Genomic DNA, 21,122 nt, shown 5'->3' on the forward strand with positions numbered 1-21,122 from the left:
TCTGATCACACCAGCATCAAACAGGTACACTTGACTCTGAACAGTCTGGCTGTAAAAAATGTTTAGTTAAGAAAGGAAAATAGAAAAAAAAATTAAACAACGGTAGCAAATGATCAATGAAGCAATGTCTGGGCGAGGTAGGGCAACAGTGTTAGTGTAACGACAAGAGGTGATCAAGTAGGGCTTTTTTGAATCTTTTATATGGCAATTCACGGATATGTGGTGGTAATGCATTCCAGATGATAGGTCGTCACTTTCGTTCGAACCATGAATTTCCTATTTAGCGTCATTTATGCCCATTTTCACTCGAATCTATCCACTATCTCGTCATCATTGGTTTATTAGCTCTAAAAGCTGTAAAGGAGGGCGAATTCTCAAAAAGGAGGACATTCGGGCGTCGTCGGAGGACATTTTCGAAAACCTGAAAAAGGAGGACGTATCCTCCTAATGGAGGACGTATGGTAACCCTAATTTAGTTATATCGTCTTACTATGCGCACCGAAATCGTGAGTAGTCATGTTATGAATAGCCACAGGGATTCGCCGCGTGTTGGTGACACCTGGCTAGGCGATGTGAAAACAGAGCCATGCACAATTGCACACTGAATGAAAAGTAAAGCAGAGAATTTAAAAGGCAAGCGACAAAATGAGGTATGCCATGTGGCGGAAGGTGAGATCGAAATATATATATAGGCCGTGGTAATTTTGAAGGCTGAATAGTATTCATTTAGAACAGTGGTTCTCAAACTTTTTTAGACACGCCCCCCTTTATGACGATGAATCTTTTGGTGTTTTGAAACGGTGAGATTTTAATAACTGAACTGAATTTCTCGATAACCTCACGATTGCGATTTTGCATGGCGGTGGATGGCAGATTGTAATAGCGGCGTAGTGACAGCATTGAATTGGGGATGGGCAAAACCGAGTATGAATGATTCGATTCTGAATCGTATTATGCTTTGGTGTCGGGTATGAATAATGTAAAAAGTTCAAACATGTACATTTTATATTGAATATAATACTAGTTCTATATCACAATGAAGACTTCTTTTTCGACCAAAGCCATTGCATTTTGTGTCAATAATGCTATGGTTTGATTCAAGCATATGTCATTTATTATGGTAACGTGCGTAGTTTGGTAGCCTACTACATGTTTCGTATGATGCGATGCAACCAATAATCGAGGCTTACAGCCTTCCAAGGGGGAAAGTATCGAAACTATAATTTGCGTTGAATATTAGTACGGCAAAAAGCAGCAGCGGCGTAGGCTATACCTGTATACCTTCTGGTATAAGTTACTTTGAAATGTAATTCATCTTCGGCTATATACGGATCGCGTTGATAGAATAACTCTTGATGGCAAGGAGCGTGCCATTTTAATACCCGCAAGTATCATCTCTCCCTACTACACTCGAATCGTTACAATTAATAGGCCTACTCGTATCATTGCGTCCAGTTCTAATCCTACTCGTACTCTATCATGTACCATATCGATTATTATAGGGCAAATTTTTGTAACGTTTTTTTACAACTTCTGGGGGCTTCCTAAATATAGGTAGGCTACTCAGAATTTATAGTATGATGTTTTAAGCTGTTTGAAGGAGTTTGATATTGCACCTTTTTCCACTTTAGCCTACTCATACTACTTTTTACTGCTACTTTTATCTGAGCAAAGTGTAAAGAAGTTATTTAAGAAACATGCTATAAAACTATTTCTAGCACGGTTCTGCGTCTTTGATTTGCTTAACAGAGAGCAATGTGATGGATTTTAGCTGCAATTCGATGTTATCTATCACGCCATGGCGTCAAGCTATAAGTTCAACAACTCAATAGGCAACCACGGCATCAGTGCCTAAACTATAGTAAATAGTTCAATTGATTGATTCACCGTCGTTTAAATTTTAGGCCCTTCCTCGTACAAAATGCTCAAACGCCCAAGTGATTTGTGACCAGTAATTAGTAATAAGGCCAATCGATGCGTCTTCGTTAGAGACGTCTTCGATTTCGATACGCGCGTGTGCCAGGCACGTAGACACGGGGGTTTCGGGGGTCGAACTTTCCTATTTGAAAAGCGAAACCACGTCATGTTGAAATGATCATTCTAACTCTATAATTCAGTTGCAATTCAATAATTGTGTAATCAGTGTTCCGCGCGCCGGATTTGCGAGAAACGTGTTGTCAATTAGCGAGAAGAATCTGTGATGATCTTCCGCTGAGATGGTCGCGAAATGGGGTCATTCATTCTCGTGCGCGTGGCAATCGTCGCTAGCCTGATTTATCGCGTGGCAATCGTCGCTAGCCTGGTTCAGCAGGCTTCAACAATCGCATCTGCCATAGGCCCAGTTTACGCTATATCATCGCTTAACTGCGCAATCGTATCTGCATAGTGCATTAGCGGCTTCGGCCTGGTGTGCACGATATCATCGCTGGCCTGGACAATAGCATCTGCAATAGACCTGGAGTGAAAGATATCATTGCTGGCCTATGGCCTAACTATCGCGCCTCGGGCCTAGCATGATTTGGCCCCTATCTCTCGCTGGTTTCGAGACAATGCGGTCAAGTTTAAGCTGATTAGTGATTGCTTTATGCCATATTGAGTAAAAAGCGACATCGCGAAACTGAATAACATCAAATCGCTGTAAACAGACTTTAACGTGCGAAATTGATTCCCGCTAATATACTTGAACGTAACGACCAGAAGATGTGTATCATGTCCCGAGTTCTGAAAATACGACAAAGGTTTGAAATAGGTGCAATCAAGTTCGGATATTTTGATTTGCGAAAACTGTAGCCGAGACTGCGTAATACGCGCGCGTACTTAATTGTTCACCAGAGATAGTGACGCGCTAATTGACAGCACTCCCGGAATCTTTGGCAAGCTTATCATACGCCTAAAATCGCCGGTACGAAGAGATTATATGATCGCCATTTACACATGTACTTGACCCTAATTGAATTGATGCTATATTGGTAAATTTGAAAAAAAAATCCAAATCCCCCTAATTTTTCGACTGGCCACGCGCCTAGCGTGTGCTGAGAAGCACCATCCTAGATCTCCTCTGCCGACCAGGCGCCCAAATATACGTTCTGCTTTTCTGAAATCTAAATTATGTGCACCCATATTCGTTTTTACAAAACCATTCATGAGCTAGCTATAGCTTCATGATAGGTAATCGGAGCGCGAAATTGGAGGGTGTGTTGGTGTACGCCTGCAAATTGGAATTCATTTCTGCGACGATTCGTTTCTCTAACAAGGCTTTGCCAGTGACATTAATCGGAAAATGCAGCAATACAGCTTGAACACCGATATAATGAGAAAACAATTGTCGCGACGAAAGCTACTCAATATGGTGTCACACTCAAAATCGATTCGTGGTGATACTGATTAGATTACACGCTTTCTCATTTGCCATCATCCATATTTCTTGTTATCTACTTGATACATTCGTACTACGAAATTGTCGCACAAAGTCATTTTTCGCTCATCTATTTTGTGAATGTCGCCGGTGCCGACAACTATTTTACTTGAAGGATATTATAGTTATTGCTAGACAGTATTTTCATTATTTGATTTGTAAATTAGTATGAAATAAAGTATTTTAGGACAGCTTTATTGGCACCATGGGAAAAATATGAATTTGGAATCAGTCGAAATTGGTGACGATCTAATTATAGTTCATTTTTTCTACAGTCTTGCTGTATTTTAGGTTTCTCAGTCAAAAAGCCTACCAGCATAAACGGACAAAGCAATCAATCGCTCCACTCTCTCAACGACGATGAAATAGACGCTGGGGAGGACGTGCCCGACTGCTTGGATGGCGAACCAGATAAATCTCTCGATGACAGTGAAATTGACATTGGTGAGGATATAGCAACCTCCGTCAAATCCACTCCAAATCACAGTCGCGGTGTGTATGATTTTTATTTTCCCAGTATATAAAAAATTAAAACTATCATTTTTATCTTACAGGCATATCAGCTCAATTGCAAGCCAGCATGGATGTTGCATTGCGAGCCATGGATGCTAGATTGCAAGCTACATTGAAAGCTACATTGAAAACCATGGGTCTAACTTTCAACAAGACATCAAGCAAATGTCAAAAAGTGTTTACAAAACAGAAAGAAACATGGACTTGATTCTGCCACACTTCAAAGTGTCTCTGCCTACAGAACTCCCTGCCGCGTTTCCAATTAAAGATGGCGAGGAACTCAAACAGATGGATCAGCTTGTAAAAAGTGATTCTGGAGTATTTGAACAAATTGTAAAAAATACCCCTGCCAATTAAGGTGCAGGCGCGTACTAATCTGCACTTTCTTATAGGTGAAGGCTCTAATCAGTGTTGGTGGAAATACGACTGACGAATTCATAAGGCGGACAATGCCAAGACTAATGAAAAATGAATTTGCAAATTGCTGCAGTGTCTTCAGAAGAAAGGATGACAAAATCTGTCTGAAAGATACAGTAATTTTTAATAGTGTTTTTGGTATGTTGCTCGATAGAATTTGAAGTATTTTATTCAGTTATGGACTGATTTATCTTGAACAGCTGCAGTCAAGATGAACTTGGCCACAAAAGAATGCACCGAAAAGGACGTTGAAAGCTCCATTCGAAAATGGCTTCAGAACTCCAGAGATCGTGCCGGCGGTTCAAGGTACGGACAAAAGAGGAGTCAAGAGCGCCACAATGCCACGATCTGAAGCATTGGGGTTACCTTCAACCAAAAAAGCGCGGCGTATTCATAATATCAATCGTTTCATTTAACTGTGAGCACTAGGGCTGTTCAAAAATAACTTTTTTTCCGGAATCTTGCTGGTTACTTGATTAAATCGTTAGGTTGCCTTAAAAAACGACGCACACCAAATTTGATTTCATTCCAACCAATTTTCGCGGCTTTCGTAGAGTTTGAAAATTTTAAATTTGCCTGAAAATGCAAAAAAAAAAAAAAAATTCAAATTTTTCTGCCAACCCAAGCTACCTCGGCTGTGTGGCTATTGCACTCTGGACGTTTCTGTGCCAGGATATACCAAGACATTGAAATATTGCCGGAGGTGCTCAAGTAGGAGTTATGCATTACCAAATTTGAAGTAGAAGGAGCAATTTCCAAGACATGTAAAAACTATTTCAGGTGGAAGTACAAAATGAATTGAGTAGTATCAGAGAGTAGACTTTTTTCAATGGATTCCATACTTAAGCAGTTAATCGAGGAGGCTAATTCAAAATGACTAATTTATGCGTCCACTATAGATAAAGAGGCTTTTTCATGCTGTTGTTTGAACAAACTTATCCTGAAACTACTAGCCACCTTTCAAAATCCTAATTGTAAAGAATAAGTTGTCAGTTTTTCGTAAACTGTTCACAGTGTTCAAGTAGAAGTTGGAGTAGTCTACACATAGTTGCTTGAGTAAGTGGTGCAAGCAGGCAAAACCTATTGAAGAATTCTGAAAGAGTAGGTGAGTGCAGTCGTGTAATTTCCTTGCCGAGTCATATCTTGATGGAAACCTCCCAAATGTACGCTGTACGAATGTTACATTGAATATATTGGATGGTTTTCTGTAGCCGATGTTGATGCTTATTTATTTGCACGGAGAAATTCCGCGTATCTGCTGTGAAACTAATAACATACGTCTATCGTTATGTTGAATTGTGGAATTTGAAGTTGGCTCGTCTTGTTAGTTTTAATATCTGCCTGACATAGAACGACATTATCCTTTGCGACATTATCCTATTGTTGTTGTCCACGTGTTAAGTTGAAAAATTTGGGAATGTGTGTGTTGCATTCAAAATTATTCGCACCCAGAAATTCCCTAGGCATAGAACACAAATTGATAATGAACATCTTTGCACTGTTGAGGGTAAAGAGGAATTGCCCACTACCCATTGCAAACTCTTCACATTCCAAAACTGATCTCGTACCTGCTGCCTCTTCAGATTTTAATTAATGTCATGCCTTGACGTAATCAAGTTTGACTTGCATATTGAGTGACTACGGTAACCGATTTCAATTGATCACTGCTTCATATAATAATGATTTATGTTCATATCCTTGCCATGTTTTTTATCATTCTATTCCTTGCTGTATGTGATGCCTTTTTGCACATGGTTTTCCAATTTCTTTATCATGCATTACCTTGCTTCATGTGACACTGCCTTTGTACATATTCTTGCCATGTCTTTTGGTATTCTTTTGCTAGATTGCGGTAATTGCTTCTTTTTCAAGTCTTGCCAATTTTGATAATTTTTTCATCGCTGCCTCAAATTACTGCCTCGAATTACTTGTGGATCACTCAAATTTTTCAAGCAAACGTGCAACACCACAAAGACAAGGGTTTAATGTTCTGCCGTGACCCATACATCTTTGTTTATCTGTTACTACTCACTATCGCCAACTGTACAGTTTCTCTGCATGTATAAATTTTGCAATATACTGATTTGCCCGATGACTGTGTGAATAGATGTTGTTGTATTAGGTTTCGGGGTATGATATGGGTGGATGAGATAGTACAGAAGTGGGAGACAGGGCTAGTGGTGGATTGCGGCGGCGGGATGTGGCACCTATCCGGCATCGTGGGGCACCCAAGTGGTACCCCGCCTAATACCGACAGATATAGCCGCCACAATTTTGTGGTTACCAGGTGGTTTCCCTCGCGGTCACCTGCTTTCGACCCGCGTTGGTCCCTTGTTGTCCCCAAGTGGCCGTGTTACCTGGGTCATTTGATAGGTGCCCACTGCCCAGGTAAGACCGCCGAAAATTCCAATATCACTTGGTCACCTTTTCAGGCTATATATTTTGCTAAAGTGGCCAACAATGAGTTTGGCTACAATGCCTTGAGTCAAGTTTGCGGACCTTTGGGGTGCGTAATGTAGGTTTCAAACCTAAAGAACATAAAATGTATGCATGATCGATTGAATAGCGAAGAAACAAACGGAACAAGCAGACACCATGCAAATCTGTGTTATACAACGGAACCTCATGAGCATCTCATACCCTAATAATTCTAAAAAAATATAAATGCAACTTTTTAGTGCAACTTTCTCAAGATTTTAATGCAACAACTTGTCCTTCTATAATTACTATGATACATCCGCGCTATCATCTTGACGAAGGATATTTGCTCGTCGCGTCATGTTTACAACGTCTGCCGCGGGCGACCGATGTTGTTCAAAATCCGAGCTCCTTGCTCGGAGGAAGTAGAATGTAGAATCTCAAACAGTAAATAAGTTGTTTGTAGAGGATGAGGAATTGGTATATCTAACAATCGCGCTAGAAGATGGAGAGCGTCCGACCTCTATTGCGGATGTATTGGATTATTGCTATTTGTACGATATCACGGATCAGTATAAGCCATGTCCAAGCGAGTACGGAGATTTTATTTGCAATTCGATTCGATGCAAGCCTACGATAGGATATACGACCGCTGCATTTCTGTCTTAGATTACTGCCATGTCAATGGAGTTATCCGTCATGTTGGAGAGTCGTGGACGGAGGAATCGGAATGGACGAGTATAAAAGGGTTGAAAAAGTGCACTTGTGACTCGAAGGGTCGGTGGGGATGCCGCATGACCGGTTAGTATATTTATTCATTCATTCTGCTATAACGGCTAGTATTTGGTTGGGTTATAGAGACAGCGATTCGAGTGAGCCAATGTTTCCGAGTACCGTAATATGATGCGCTAGTTTAGTTACGGTAGGGGTAGGTGTATTGATTGTATACTGACGCTGAACTTACACCGTAATACTGCACTTCACACACAAATATACCTGACTGAACGTCGTCTGTTGACCGTTGGTTGACAAAAAAAGGTCAACTTTCCGGCTCAGCTCCCGAAATAGTCGCCGGAGAGTTACTTCAGTGCTGATTTACTGTATCTCAGTCGTATTTGTCCCTATATTTAATCAATATTCTTAAAAAGAGGACATTTGGGCGTCATCCGAGGACACTTTCAAAAAAGAGGACAAATCCTCTTAAAAGAGCACGTATGGTAACATTGGTAACCCTACCTAGTGCCCGATGTCACAGTTCCTTTTTCGATGTTAGTATCTATTCCGCGACTCTTTCCTTTCTTTGTGAATGCGCTCTTTCATCGGGTCTATTTTCTGGGCTTTTTGTCGCCGTTGGAACACTATGATGGTACAACTAGGAGTATGACATTGTATATTTTTGTCCTCGATGTTTTTGCGGCATATGCACCGACACGTGATCTCTGCATTGCTTATGCAATTATATGCATAGCATACTATGAGTATAGGGCTGGCAGTAGTTATATAGATCGCTCTGGGGGTGGCAGGGGCTCTTATGGCGGGGTGGCGATTCGTATTGAAACCGGGGGTGGCGACTCGTACTTTCAGACCCCCCTCGGGGCCGCGATTCGTAATGGGTTCTTATGGACGCGGTCGTCATTCGTACTTTTGGGTATAGGCTGGGGCGGTGACTCGTATTGAAAACTCGGGGTCGTGATTCGTACTTTTGGGTATAGGCTGGGGCGGTGACTCGTATTGAAAACTCGGAGTCGTGACTCGCCTTTTTTACTATAAACGGTGGCGGCGATTCGCCTGTCGTGTATTCTTACGGGTTCTGTGGTGACTCACCATGTGTTCTTATGGGTGCGACCGTGAATCGCCCTTTCAGGCATCTCTCGCGCGGTGTTGAATATGTATCAAATAAATAGTCATGTGAATGAACCTTTGTTAATGTGTATATCGTAAATTATTATATATGATGTAGTTTAGTCGCGACAAATGACCGACCGTGTTCTAAGTCTTTCCTCGCTATTGATTCCTACGTAACCTGAATAGTACTTTCAGATCGGATTATTCGCACCTTGTATACCGCTGTTTCGCACCTATAGAATAGCCTGCTGTTCACAGTCGTGACTTCACCGCGATAGCGCAATTTTCGAATCAGTCGCATGGTAATGTTTTGCTATTTAGTTTACCACAGAGCCGGCGTGGACAGCGATTCGAATACCAACAACAGCCGCGTTCACATACTAACACTCCAAAAAGGTGTGAAATATTTCCTACGACCACTCACAAGATAGCACATCAGAATAGTCATCTCTCGTGGTTTGATGTTACAAAGATAGGAATCACGCACAAGTAATATTTTGGTAATAAGTTTGTCACATAACCGGCGTAGACGGTGATACCAACAATAGCCGCGTTCACAAACTAACACTTCAAAAAGGTGTGAAATAGGTTGCAAACCCCGCGATCGCCGACAAGATATTGTCTCGGACATAACCATCTTTCGCGACTTGCTGTTACATACATTCCAATCACTCACAAGATACTATTTTGGTACTTAGTTTGTCACAGAACCGGATTTCACTGGTAAAATTTAATAAGTAACGAATAACAGAGCCGGCGTAGACGGTGATTCGAATACCGACAAATTTTCACTTATTTCTGCCCCAACCCTAATCCTCTGTGAAGTTGACGCTTATTCAAAAAAGGTGTGAAATAATTGTAAAATCCTACGTCGGTGACGCGATAATGCATCAGACATAGCGATCTAGTTATAGTACGGTGTCGGAATCCATTCGCGAGATGTTCTATAGGTAAATTGAGATAATCCGAAACGAAATATTTTGACTTTGGCGTAGTGTGAATTGAAATAGGATTGACAAACATGACTATCAACTTTCCCACAGTCCCATATTGATATTATACGCACATTGATTTGAAACAAGTAATGGAACATTGCAACTCTATTCGCGATCCGACTTTTCGTTTGTCAAAGCGACATTTTAACATCTTACCATACTCAAAAGAATAATTTACAACATTAACAAGTGTTAAAAATCTAGTTTCACTTACTTGATTATACCACTGCAACTCACAAATTTGAATTAATTCATCCTGGTTGTATTCGTATGATCGGTCTTTTTTATTCAATTGTAAAGGTCGTTACTATTCTGAAGACAAAGTAAGCTATTTACTAATCGACACATAAATGACTTGACATAAACATATTATATTTTGAGTATACGAGATTTGAATCTCTGAACAATAACTGAGAAATAATTTATCACAATAAAATACGTATATTACAGCGTAAAAGATGTTTGAATGTCAGCAACTCTGTACGGTCATATAGTTACTACCACTAATTTACCCGACCAACTCGTCATGATCATTCCTGAAATCAACACAAATATGACCACTGACTTGTGTTAACCACAAAACAGCATCAAGTTTTAAATCCACTCGTAGCTTACGGATTATTTGAATGCTGGTTATGTTTTGTTGTAATTGAGTTAACGAAATAGTATTACGTCTCGACATCTTACCATCTTACCATATTCAAAGAATCAACCACGAAAACATTGTCAAGTAAATCCGTTAACCGACCAACTCAAACAGTATCAATACGAAAAACAACCAAACATACACGAATCCATACAATCACTAAAACCTAAAATCCATAACAAGCTTGGTTGTATTCATATCCCTACGTGTCTTTTTTATTCAACTTGAAAAGTCGTTACTATTCTGTAAGATAAAGGAATTACTACGCGGTTTATTCTGCAAGACAAACTAATTACTACTCGGTATATTTTGAAAGACAAAAGTAATTACTTCTCAGTGTCGGCGACTTGAGATTAACATAATATGTTTGAGTATACGAGATTTGACAGTCTGACCATCGTAGTTTCTTACAAACGAACACAGGTGTTATATCAAAAATTATCATGATGTAAACATAAGGATTGACACATTGATCATTACATTATTATTAAATTATTTGCGTTAATTAAACCCGGCGTTGTGGTAAATGTTATGACAGCAACAAACTTTTCAGTACCAATGTTATTAACATATTAAGCTGTAAACTATGTGTGTCTGAAATGTTATTGATAGGAAAATTACTCCACCTTGGTAAAAATCACTCTGCGTGTCGCGGATATCAGAAAATATTTCCAGTAACCAAGACTAAAGATGAAACGACAATATCGGTATTATTACATTCAGCAATCAGTACAATTATTAAAATCTATCGTTTGCGATAAACAGCACTAAAGATGTAATAATTCCAGTATTCATACATTGAACATCCGATACAAAATGCTTTATTATCCCGATTCCCAACGGGTAATTGAAACGACTAAGTGTAGAATCAGTATATCACAATATCGTTACTATTGAATCCAACGATTTATTGTCGGAATTTGTGACAGAGAATTGAGACATATGCACTTTACAGAGTATGAAAATATCACTTTGAGTATCGAGTACCGTTCGAAGCTAGCGATCAATTCTTAATCATTTCAGTAACTCCCCATTGTGCGTGCTAACTGTAAAATATCGCGAGGTTATACACTCTAAGACTTTGATTATTGTAAAAGTAAATTGTGATATGTTTGTTAGATGCATCCAATTCAACTAGAAGTGTCTAGTGCCCAACACTCGTAATATCAAAAAAGTACTTGCTACACTGTTATTTGCTAAACGTGTTTTGCATTGTTGTTCATTTCTAGTATTGATTGAAATCATTCTTGAACCGTCAAATAATAATTCCCGACATGAAACCAAGCCGCTGAAAGTCGTTACCATCACGAAGATACAATGTGTACGATGTTTGTCAAATGTGTCCTACCTGGCCAACAGAAAACAATTTTCACTAGCTTGGTAATGAAACCGAAGTCTCCATTCGATATTTTGTTTGTGTCAAATACATTACAATGAACACATTTGCGTGGTTGAGCTTTACATCATCAAGCTGTTATTTGTAAATCAAGATTTCGGTAAACTTGTAAATGTATCGTTTAACTAACCGACATTTAGTGATTGGGGAACATACCAAACGATACACATCCATCTCCGAAATACTGCGTTGATCTTAATTTCCATCATCGTGATAAGCGAAGTATATTTGTTTTGAATTCATAACAATAGGCTTTTCTATGATATGATAAATTCTTGACAAGTTCTGCTTAGAAGATTGGTTGCATATCACGAAAAATAATATACCACACATATTATTACTGTTACTCCATTCATCGGTATTTTTTCCGTTGTCGATTTTCAAACGAGTAAAATTTATTACTTGAGTTGCTCTGCTTACTATATTTAAATGTACACTCACCCGTCTTTCAACAACAAACAATGTTAAAAAAGTATGCAATCAAACACAACAAGTTTTACGATACTAATTATTATCCCACATAACCCATTTCTTACCGAAGACATATGAAATATATTCATGTTACACGAAAATATTCGCTCATGCTACAAACCTGTACAATGATTGGTGGTGCTTTCAAACTGTTTCGATACCTCAAGAACTCTATTGTCTGAATGGTTGTTCATGTATCGTAATAATCAAGTAGTTCAACACAATTGTGGTATCCATACGAGTTTAGTTAACACAATTTACGACACCGAGGTCGCGTCATCTTTCGTAAGACAACAAACCAAGGCTTCAGGATATGTCCATGTCATAGCAATAAATCATAGCTACTCCAACAACAGAGTGCATATGTTTTCTAGTTACGGTGCTTACATCTTACACACAAATCAATCTACTTTGCTAACGAAAAGTGGTGAGTCATCGTATGGTTGTCCTCACAACTAAAACATACTATCATACAAAATGGTCGTTATAGTTTGCACACCAACGGTACATCGTACAAGTAACAAGTCTCGAGAATCCAGTTATTCAAAAAACGTGAAAGTATTTCTACACCAAGTCGTTATGTTGACGAAAGCGTATATTGTAATATCATGATCGATTTGCATTCGTTGGTCACAAACTGTCACTACTCTGAATAATTCTTTTTCACTCAAACACAAACGCATACTTGTCACCATTCGTTTTCATCAAGCACGAGTTCAAGAAACTTACTTACTACGACATGAATTTTTATTTTTATGTTGTGTAAATAGGTAATAATTAATTCAAGTAACACTATATCAACATCATCGAGTTGTGCTAATAGATTTACATGTGGTCTTGTGGTTTTCGTCGGGACATACAGCACGAACTAACTGTAGACTCCTCTCTGTTGTACAGCTACTCGGTAATCGAAATGCATTAACATGTAAACAACGATCTTGTTTCGTCACACCAAAAATATGTTCACTGTCGCGATACTCCGCACAAGACGTGCATAGCCTTTTCACACTCGTAATAGTATACCGACGTCAAGCGATAACGTTTAACAAGACCAACGACACTGAACCAACGACGTTTACCTATGTAAAATTACCACTTTCACTTGCCAGTCCATCGTTTACCTGACTAAACATATTATTTTCCTTTGGAGATCTGACGTTTACCCAGAGTAAGAAACCATTTTCACTTGTAAATATTTTTTTTCCTCGGCTAACAAACCTTTTTTCACTTGGAAATATATTTTTTCTCTGGGTAACAAACCTTTTTCACTTGGAAATATATTTTTTCTCTGGTTAACAAACCTTTTTCACTTGGAAATATATATTTTCTCTGGGCAACAAACCTTTTTCACTTGGAAATATATTTTTTCCCCAGGTAACAAACCTTTTTCCCTGAGCAACAAACCATTTTCACTTGTGGGTCCGTCGTTTACCCGAGTAAAAATATCATTTTCCTTTGGAGATCCGGCGTTTACCCAGTGTAACAATACATTTTCACTTGGAAAAATACTTTTACCTAGAGTAACTAATCATTTTTTCCTGGGGTAACAAACCCTCTTCGTCTGGAAACTATCATTTAACTGAGAAACAAACCATTTTCACTTGGAAATACATTTTTTCCCTGGGTAACAATACCATTTTCGTTTTGAAGACTGACAACCATACCGGCCAATTTGATATTTTTTAATATTGTTACAACGGACAGTGACAAAATATACACCAACAACGACTCCGATACATTTGTGTAATCGCATACTCACTTGTTCTGATGCATCCCATCAAAATCGACGGTTAGCCACACACACACACACAATAACAATGCGCTATTTCGATATGACCGCGATGTCCGGGTTCGTGCTTTAGATTTTCCAGAACCAATCCGTCTAAAGTTGCAATCCCCCGCCTTTGTTAACTGGTTGATACACGGATAACAATCTTCGGAAAATGTAGGAACGCATACTACCCATCGTGCTAACGATTCCAGGTTACTTGTGATTAATTTCCTTACTCACCCTATACAGATTATACGTACAGCGATATGTAGCGGTAATCGGTTTGGTCAATACATATCGCCCCATTCAGTATGGAATTACAAACCCAATACAGGTCAGGTCATAACCGGATCCGGATATTCAATGCAAAGCGATAAAGCAGAACCAATGACCAAATGTAATTAAACATGTAGATTCACAACCCTTGATTTTTTTCGTGAAAAATGACAATACATATCGAATATATATTTTACGACGGTTCAACCCTACCAAGTATTCACGTAAATGTGGTTTATGACATTACATACAATGTATCAAGGTTGGGTGTTTATGCACACATCGGTATGACCCATAGACAACATCATCATACCCTCCAGGACTTCGTTATTGCATCGTGAGGTCAATAAAATCAATCGGGGGGCATAGACGACAGAAGGTTTGGAGATCCAATGTCAAATTCAGACAAACAAACGGATATATTTGTCCATCTTGGTTATTCACTCAACTACCATTGGTGCTCTCGATACAGCGAACGGTACAGTATGCAACGCATATCATTAGAGTGATATATCCACAGGTAAATATGGGGCCTGGCCACAATAATTGTATCGAGATTTAACCCAGATTACTATCCGTTCACTGATTCACTCGATGGTTTTAGCAACTTGTAACAACACAAGATAGATACGACTGGAATTACTAATATTCATAATGTTTATGATAAGTGTCGTTACCGATCGTTCACTAAGTCGATATGAATATTCGAAAAATCGGATATCACTACTCTCAAAACCAGTGATTCGGTTTAAGTTTAAAATCGATTTGATAATGTAATCCAAAGTGTGTTTCTGTGGGATCTGCCAACCTTTACGAGAGAGTGCTGTCTCTTTGACACATGAAACAATTATTATCAACCACACCTTGCGTGCATCGATTTGTCGGCGTCGTACAATTATTGTGGCCAGGCCCCATATTTACCTGTGGATATATCACTCTAATGATATGCGTTGCATACTGTACCGTTCGCTGTATCGAGAGCACCAATGGTAGTTGAGTGAATAACCAAGATGGACAAATATATCCGTTTGTTTGTCTGAATTTGACATTGGATCTCCAAACCTTCTGTCGTCTATGCCCCCCGATTGATTTTATTGACCTCACGATGCAATAACGAAGTCCTGGAGGGTATGATGATGTTGTCTATGGGTCATACCGATGTGTGCATAAACACCCAACCTTGATACATTGTATGTAATGTCATAAACCACATTTACGTGAATACTTGGTAGGGTTGAACCGTCGTAAAATATATATTCGATATGTATTGTCATTTTTCACGAAAAAAATCAAGGGTTGTGAATCTACATGTTTAATTACATTTGGTCATTGGTTCTGCTTTATCGCTTTGCATTGAATATCCGGATCCGGTTATGACCTGACCTGTATTGGGTTTGTAATTCCATACTGAATGGGGCGATATGTATTGACCAAACCGATTACCGCTACATATCGCTGTACGTATAATCTGTATAGGGTGAGTAAGGAAATTAATCACAAGTAACCTGGAATCGTTAGCACGATGGGTAGTATGCGTTCCTACATTTTCCGAAGATTGTTATCCGTGTATCAACCAGTTAACAAAGGCGGGGGATTGCAACTTTAGACGGATTGGTTCTGGAAAATCTAAAGCACGAACCCGGACATCGCGGTCATATCGAAATAGCGCATTGTTATTGTGTGTGTGTGTGTGGCTAACCGTCGATTTTGATAGGATGCATCAGAACAAGTGAGTATGCGATTACACAAATGTATCGGAGTCGTTGTTGGTGTATATTTTGTCACTGTCCGTTGTAACAATATTAAAAAATATCAAATTGGCCGGTATGGTTGTCAGTCTTCAAAACGAAAATGGTATTGTTACCCAGGGAAAAAATGTATTTCCAAGTGAAAATGGTTTGTTTCTCAGTTAAATGATAGTTTCCAGACGAAGAGGGTTTGTTACCCCAGGAAAAAATGATTAGTTACTCTAGGTAAAAGTATTTTTCCAAGTGAAAATGTATTGTTACACTGGGTAAACGCCGGATCTCCAAAGGAAAATGATATTTTTACTCGGGTAAACGACGGACCCACAAGTGAAAATGGTTTGTTGCTCAGGGAAAAAGGTTTGTTACCTGGGGAAAAAATATATTTCCAAGTGAAAAAGGTTTGTTGCCCAGAGAAAAAATATATTTCCAAGTGAAAAAGGTTTGTTAACCAGAGAAAAAATATATTTCCAAGTGAAAAAGGTTTGTTACCCAGAGAAAAAATATATTTCCAAGTGAAAAAAGGTTTGTTAGCCGAGGAAAAAAAATATTTACAAGTGAAAATGGTTTCTTACTCTGGGTAAACGTCAGATCTCCAAAGGAAAATAATATGTTTAGTCAGGTAAACGATGGACTGGCAAGTGAAAGTGGTAATTTTACATAGGTAAACGTCGTTGGTTCAGTGTCGTTGGTCTTGTTAAACGTTATCGCTTGACGTCGGTATACTATTACGAGTGTGAAAAGGCTATGCACGTCTTGTGCGGAGTATCGCGACAGTGAACATATTTTTGGTGTGGCGAAACAAGATCGTTGTTTACATGTTAATGCATTTCGATTACCGAGTAGCTGTACAACAGAGAGGAGTCTACAGTTAGTTCGTGCTGTATGTCCCGACGAAAACCACAAGACCACATGTAAATCTATTAGCACAACTCGATGATGTTGATATAGTGTTACTTGAATTAATTATTACCTATTTACACAACATAAAAATAAAAATTCATGTCGTAGTAAGTAAGTTTCTTGAACTCGTGCTTGATGAAAACGAATGGTGACAAGTATGCGTTTGTGTTTGAGTGAAAAAGAATTATTCAGAGTAGTGACAGTTTGTGACCAACGAATGCAAATCGATCATGATATTACAATATACGCTTTCGTCAACATAACGACTTGGTGTAGAAATACTTTCACGTTTTTTGAATAACTGGATTCTCGAGACTTGTTACTTGTACGATGTACCGTTGGTGTGCAAACTATAACGACCATTTTGTATGATAGTATGTTTTAGTTGTGAGGACAACCATACGATGACTCACCACTTTTCGTTAGCAAAGTAGATTGATTTGTGTGTAAGATGTAAGCACCGTAACTAGAAAACATATGCACTCTGTTGTTGGAGTAGCTATGATTTATTGCTATGACATGGACATATCCTGAAGCCTTGGTTTGTTGTCTTACGAAAGATGACGCGACCTCGGTGTCGTAAATTGTGTTAACTAAACTCGTATGGATACCACAATTGTGTTGAACTACTTGATTATTACGATACATGAACAACCATTCAGACAATAGAGTTCTTGAGGTATCGAAACAGTTTGAAAGCACCACCAATCATTGTACAGGTTTGTAGCATGAGCGAATATTTTCGTGTAACATGAATATATTTCATATGTCTTCGGTAAGAAATGGGTTATGTGGGATAATAATTAGTATCGTAAAACTTGTTGTGTTTGATTGCATACTTTTTTAACATTGTTTGTTGTTGAAAGACGGGTGAGTGTACATTTAAATATAGTAAGCAGAGCAACTCAAGTAATAAATTTTACTCGTTTGAAAATCGACAACGGAAAAAATACCGATGAATGGAGTAACAGTAATAATATGTGTGGTATATTATTTTTCGTGATATGCAACCAATCTTCTAAGCAGAACTTGTCAAGAATTTATCATATCATAGAAAAGCCTATTGTTATGAATTCAAAACAAATATACTTCGCTTATCACGATGATGGAAATTAAGATCAACGCAGTATTTCGGAGATGGATGTGTATCGTTTGGTATGTTCCCCAATCACTAAATGTCGGTTAGTTAAACGATACATTTACAAGTTTACCGAAATCTTGATTTACAAATAACAGCTTGATGATGTAAAGCTCAACCACGCAAATGTGTTCATTGTAATGTATTTGACACAAACAAAATATCGAATGGAGACTTCGGTTTCATTACCAAGCTAGTGAAAATTGTTTTCTGTTGGCCAGGTAGGACACATTTGACAAACATCGTACACATTGTATCTTCGTGATGGTAACGACTTTCAGCGGCTTGGTTTCATGTCGGGAATTATTATTTGACGGTTCAAGAATGATTTCAATCAATACTAGAAATGAACAACAATGCAAAACACGTTTAGCAAATAACAGTGTAGCAAGTACTTTTTTGATATTACGAGTGTTGGGCACTAGACACTTCTAGTTGAATTGGATGCATCTAACAAACATATCACAATTTACTTTTACAATAATCAAAGTCTTAGAGTGTATAACCTCGCGATATTTTACAGTTAGCACGCACAATGGGGAGTTACTGAAATGATTAAGAATTGATCGCTAGCTTCGAACGGTACTCGATACTCAAAGTGATATTTTCATACTCTGTAAAGTGCATATGTCTCAATTCTCTGTCACAAATTCCGACAATAAATCGTTGGATTCAATAGTAACGATATTGTGATATACTGATTCTACACTTAGTCGTTTCAATTACCCGTTGGGAATCGGGATAATAAAGCATTTTGTATCGGATGTTCAATGTATGAATACTGGAATTATTACATCTTTAGTGCTGTTTATCGCAAACGATAGATTTTAATAATTGTACTGATTGCTGAATGTAATAATACCGATATTGTCGTTTCATCTTTAGTCTTGGTTACTGGAAATATTTTCTGATATCCGCGACACGCAGAGTGATTTTTACCAAGGTGGAGTAATTTTCCTATCAATAACATTTCAGACACACATAGTTTACAGCTTAATATGTTAATAACATTGGTACTGAAAAGTTTGTTGCTGTCATAACATTTACCACAACGCCGGGTTTAATTAACGCAAATAATTTAATAATAATGTAATGATCAATGTGTCAATCCTTATGTTTACATCATGATAATTTTTGATATAACACCTGTGTTCGTTTGTAAGAAACTACGATGGTCAGACTGTCAAATCTCGTATACTCAAACATATTATGTTAATCTCAAGTCGCCGACACTGAGAAGTAATTACTTTTGTCTTTCAAAATATACCGAGTAGTAATTAGTTTGTCTTGCAGAATAAACCGCGTAGTAATTCCTTTATCTTACAGAATAGTAACGACTTTTCAAGTTGAATAAAAAAGACACGTAGGGATATGAATACAACCAAGCTTGTTATGGATTTTAGGTTTTAGTGATTGTATGGATTCGTGTATGTTTGGTTGTTTTTCGTATTGATACTGTTTGAGTTGGTCGGTTAACGGATTTACTTGACAATGTTTTCGTGGTTGATTCTTTGAATATGGTAAGATGGTAAGATGTCGAGACGTAATACTATTTCGTTAACTCAATTACAACAAAACATAACCAGCATTCAAATAATCCGTAAGCTACGAGTGGATTTAAAACTTGATGCTGTTTTGTGGTTAACACAAGTCAGTGGTCATATTTGTGTTGATTTCAGGAATGATCATGACGAGTTGGTCGGGTAAATTAGTGGTAGTAACTATATGACCGTACAGAGTTGCTGACATTCAAACATCTTTTACGCTGTAATATACGTATTTTATTGTGATAAATTATTTCTCAGTTATTGTTCAGAGATTCAAATCTCGTATACTCAAAATATAATATATTTATGTCAAGTCATTTATGTGTCGATTAGTAAATAGCTTACTTTGTCTTCAGAATAGTAACGACCTTTACAATTGAATAAAAAAGACCGATCATACGAATACAACCAGGATGAATTAATTCAAATTTGTGAGTTGCAGTGGTATAATCAAGTAAGTGAAACTAGATTTTTAACACTTGTTAATGTTGTAAATTATTCTTTTGAGTATGGTAAGATGTTAAAATGTCGCTTTGACAAACGAAAAGTCGGATCGCGAATAGAGTTGCAATGTTCCATTACTTGTTTCAAATCAATGTGCGTATAATATCAATATGGGACTGTGGGAAAGTTGATAGTCATGTTTGTCAATCCTATTTCAATTCACACTACGCCAAAGTCAAAATATTTCGTTTCGGATTATCTCAATTTACCTATAGAACATCTCGCGAATGGATTCCGACACCGTAAGTAGTTATATAGATCGGTCAACCGGTGGCAGGGGTTCTTATGGGCGGGGTCGCATGCTAACGAGAAACCGGGGGTGGCATGCTAACGTTTTCGTCTTATGGCGGGGGTGGCATGCTAACGTTTTCGTCTTATGGCGGGGTGGCATGCTAACGTTTTCGTCTTATGGGTGCGGTCGCATGATAACGCGAAACTCGTGGTGGCATGCTAACGTTTTCGGGTATAGGCGGCGGTCCCATGCTAACGTGAAAACTCGTGGTGACATGCTAATGTTTTTTGGTATACGTGCGGCGACATGCTAACGACGATAAATGTGTCTGTCATGTATTCTTACGGGATCTGTGGTGACTCGCCATGTGTTCTTATGGGTGCGGTCGTGATTACTTTCGGCTTATTCGCTGTTTCGCACCTACAAAATAGTCTGCTGTTCACAGTCGCAACTTCATCGCGATAGCACAATTTTCACACCTCGATCAGTAGAACAACACTGCACTAACCCAGTTGTCGAAACACATAGGTCATACATTTTACGTGAAATATTGTATTGTGGTATACAAATATGCAAACTATTCTTTCAATTCAACAAGTCTAGTTAACGAATCGATTTTCAAGCTGCCGACACAGTTTTTAACACGAGTGAGTTGATATTTCTTCCCGGGTACGAGCGAGGCTTTGTTCCATTGATCCAAAACCACCTCACCAGTATCATCCTTCAATGTAAAACTGTATAATTTCAGCTCCTTTCCGGCACCAGAATTGACCGTCTTCTCCTCTCGAGAAACACAAGTAGCGGCGATCGAGACGTATTCATCTTTATTTCCATATACCGATTCACAGGTCAATAATGGGTATTCTTCAGCCGTATGTCTCGATTTTCCA

General features: G+C 38.5%; 2 protein-coding genes across 2 annotated transcripts in view; both read left to right on the forward strand.

Moving 5' to 3' along the window:
• The first annotated feature begins 3,631 nt into the window (after positions 1-3,631).
• Positions 3,632-4,746, forward strand: LOC145438523 (uncharacterized). Its single transcript, XM_080315856.1, has 4 exons — positions 3,632-3,907; positions 3,970-4,261; positions 4,321-4,483; positions 4,546-4,746. Exons 2-4 carry the CDS (start codon positions 4,094-4,096, stop codon positions 4,695-4,697), a joined length of 483 nt encoding a protein of 160 aa, XP_080171982.1. The 5' UTR covers positions 3,632-3,907; positions 3,970-4,093; the 3' UTR covers positions 4,698-4,746.
• Positions 4,747-7,190: 2,444 nt separating this feature from the next.
• The window catches only part of LOC145438526 (uncharacterized), a 58,455-nt gene continuing 44,523 nt past the window's right edge, over positions 7,191-21,122 (forward strand). Inside the window, exons 1-2 of the mRNA XM_080315858.1 lie at positions 7,191-7,356; positions 7,433-7,564. Coding sequence (XP_080171984.1) covers positions 7,269-7,356; positions 7,433-7,564 — 220 coding nt within the window. The 5' untranslated portion in view covers positions 7,191-7,268. The remainder of the gene's footprint in view (positions 7,357-7,432; positions 7,565-21,122) is intronic.

Source organism: Botryllus schlosseri, chromosome 5, assembly GCF_051294905.1.
Source record: "Botryllus schlosseri isolate E-star chromosome 5, Bs_hap1, whole genome shotgun sequence".
In the NCBI taxonomy this organism is placed as follows: Eukaryota; Metazoa; Chordata; class Ascidiacea; order Stolidobranchia; family Styelidae; genus Botryllus; species Botryllus schlosseri.

Bases quoted from the DNA above. Each gene is read 5' to 3' on its own strand.
- LOC145438523 (XM_080315856.1), top strand. From the start codon at position 4,094: ATGTCAAAAAGTGTTTACAAAACAGAAAGAAACATGGACTTGATTCTG. The intron at 4,262-4,320 runs GTAAAAAATACC...ACTTTCTTATAG, and splicing joins CTGGAGTATTTGAACAAATT to GTGAAGGCTCTAATCAGTGT. The intron at 4,484-4,545 runs GTATGTTGCTCG...TATCTTGAACAG, and splicing joins AATTTTTAATAGTGTTTTTG to CTGCAGTCAAGATGAACTTG.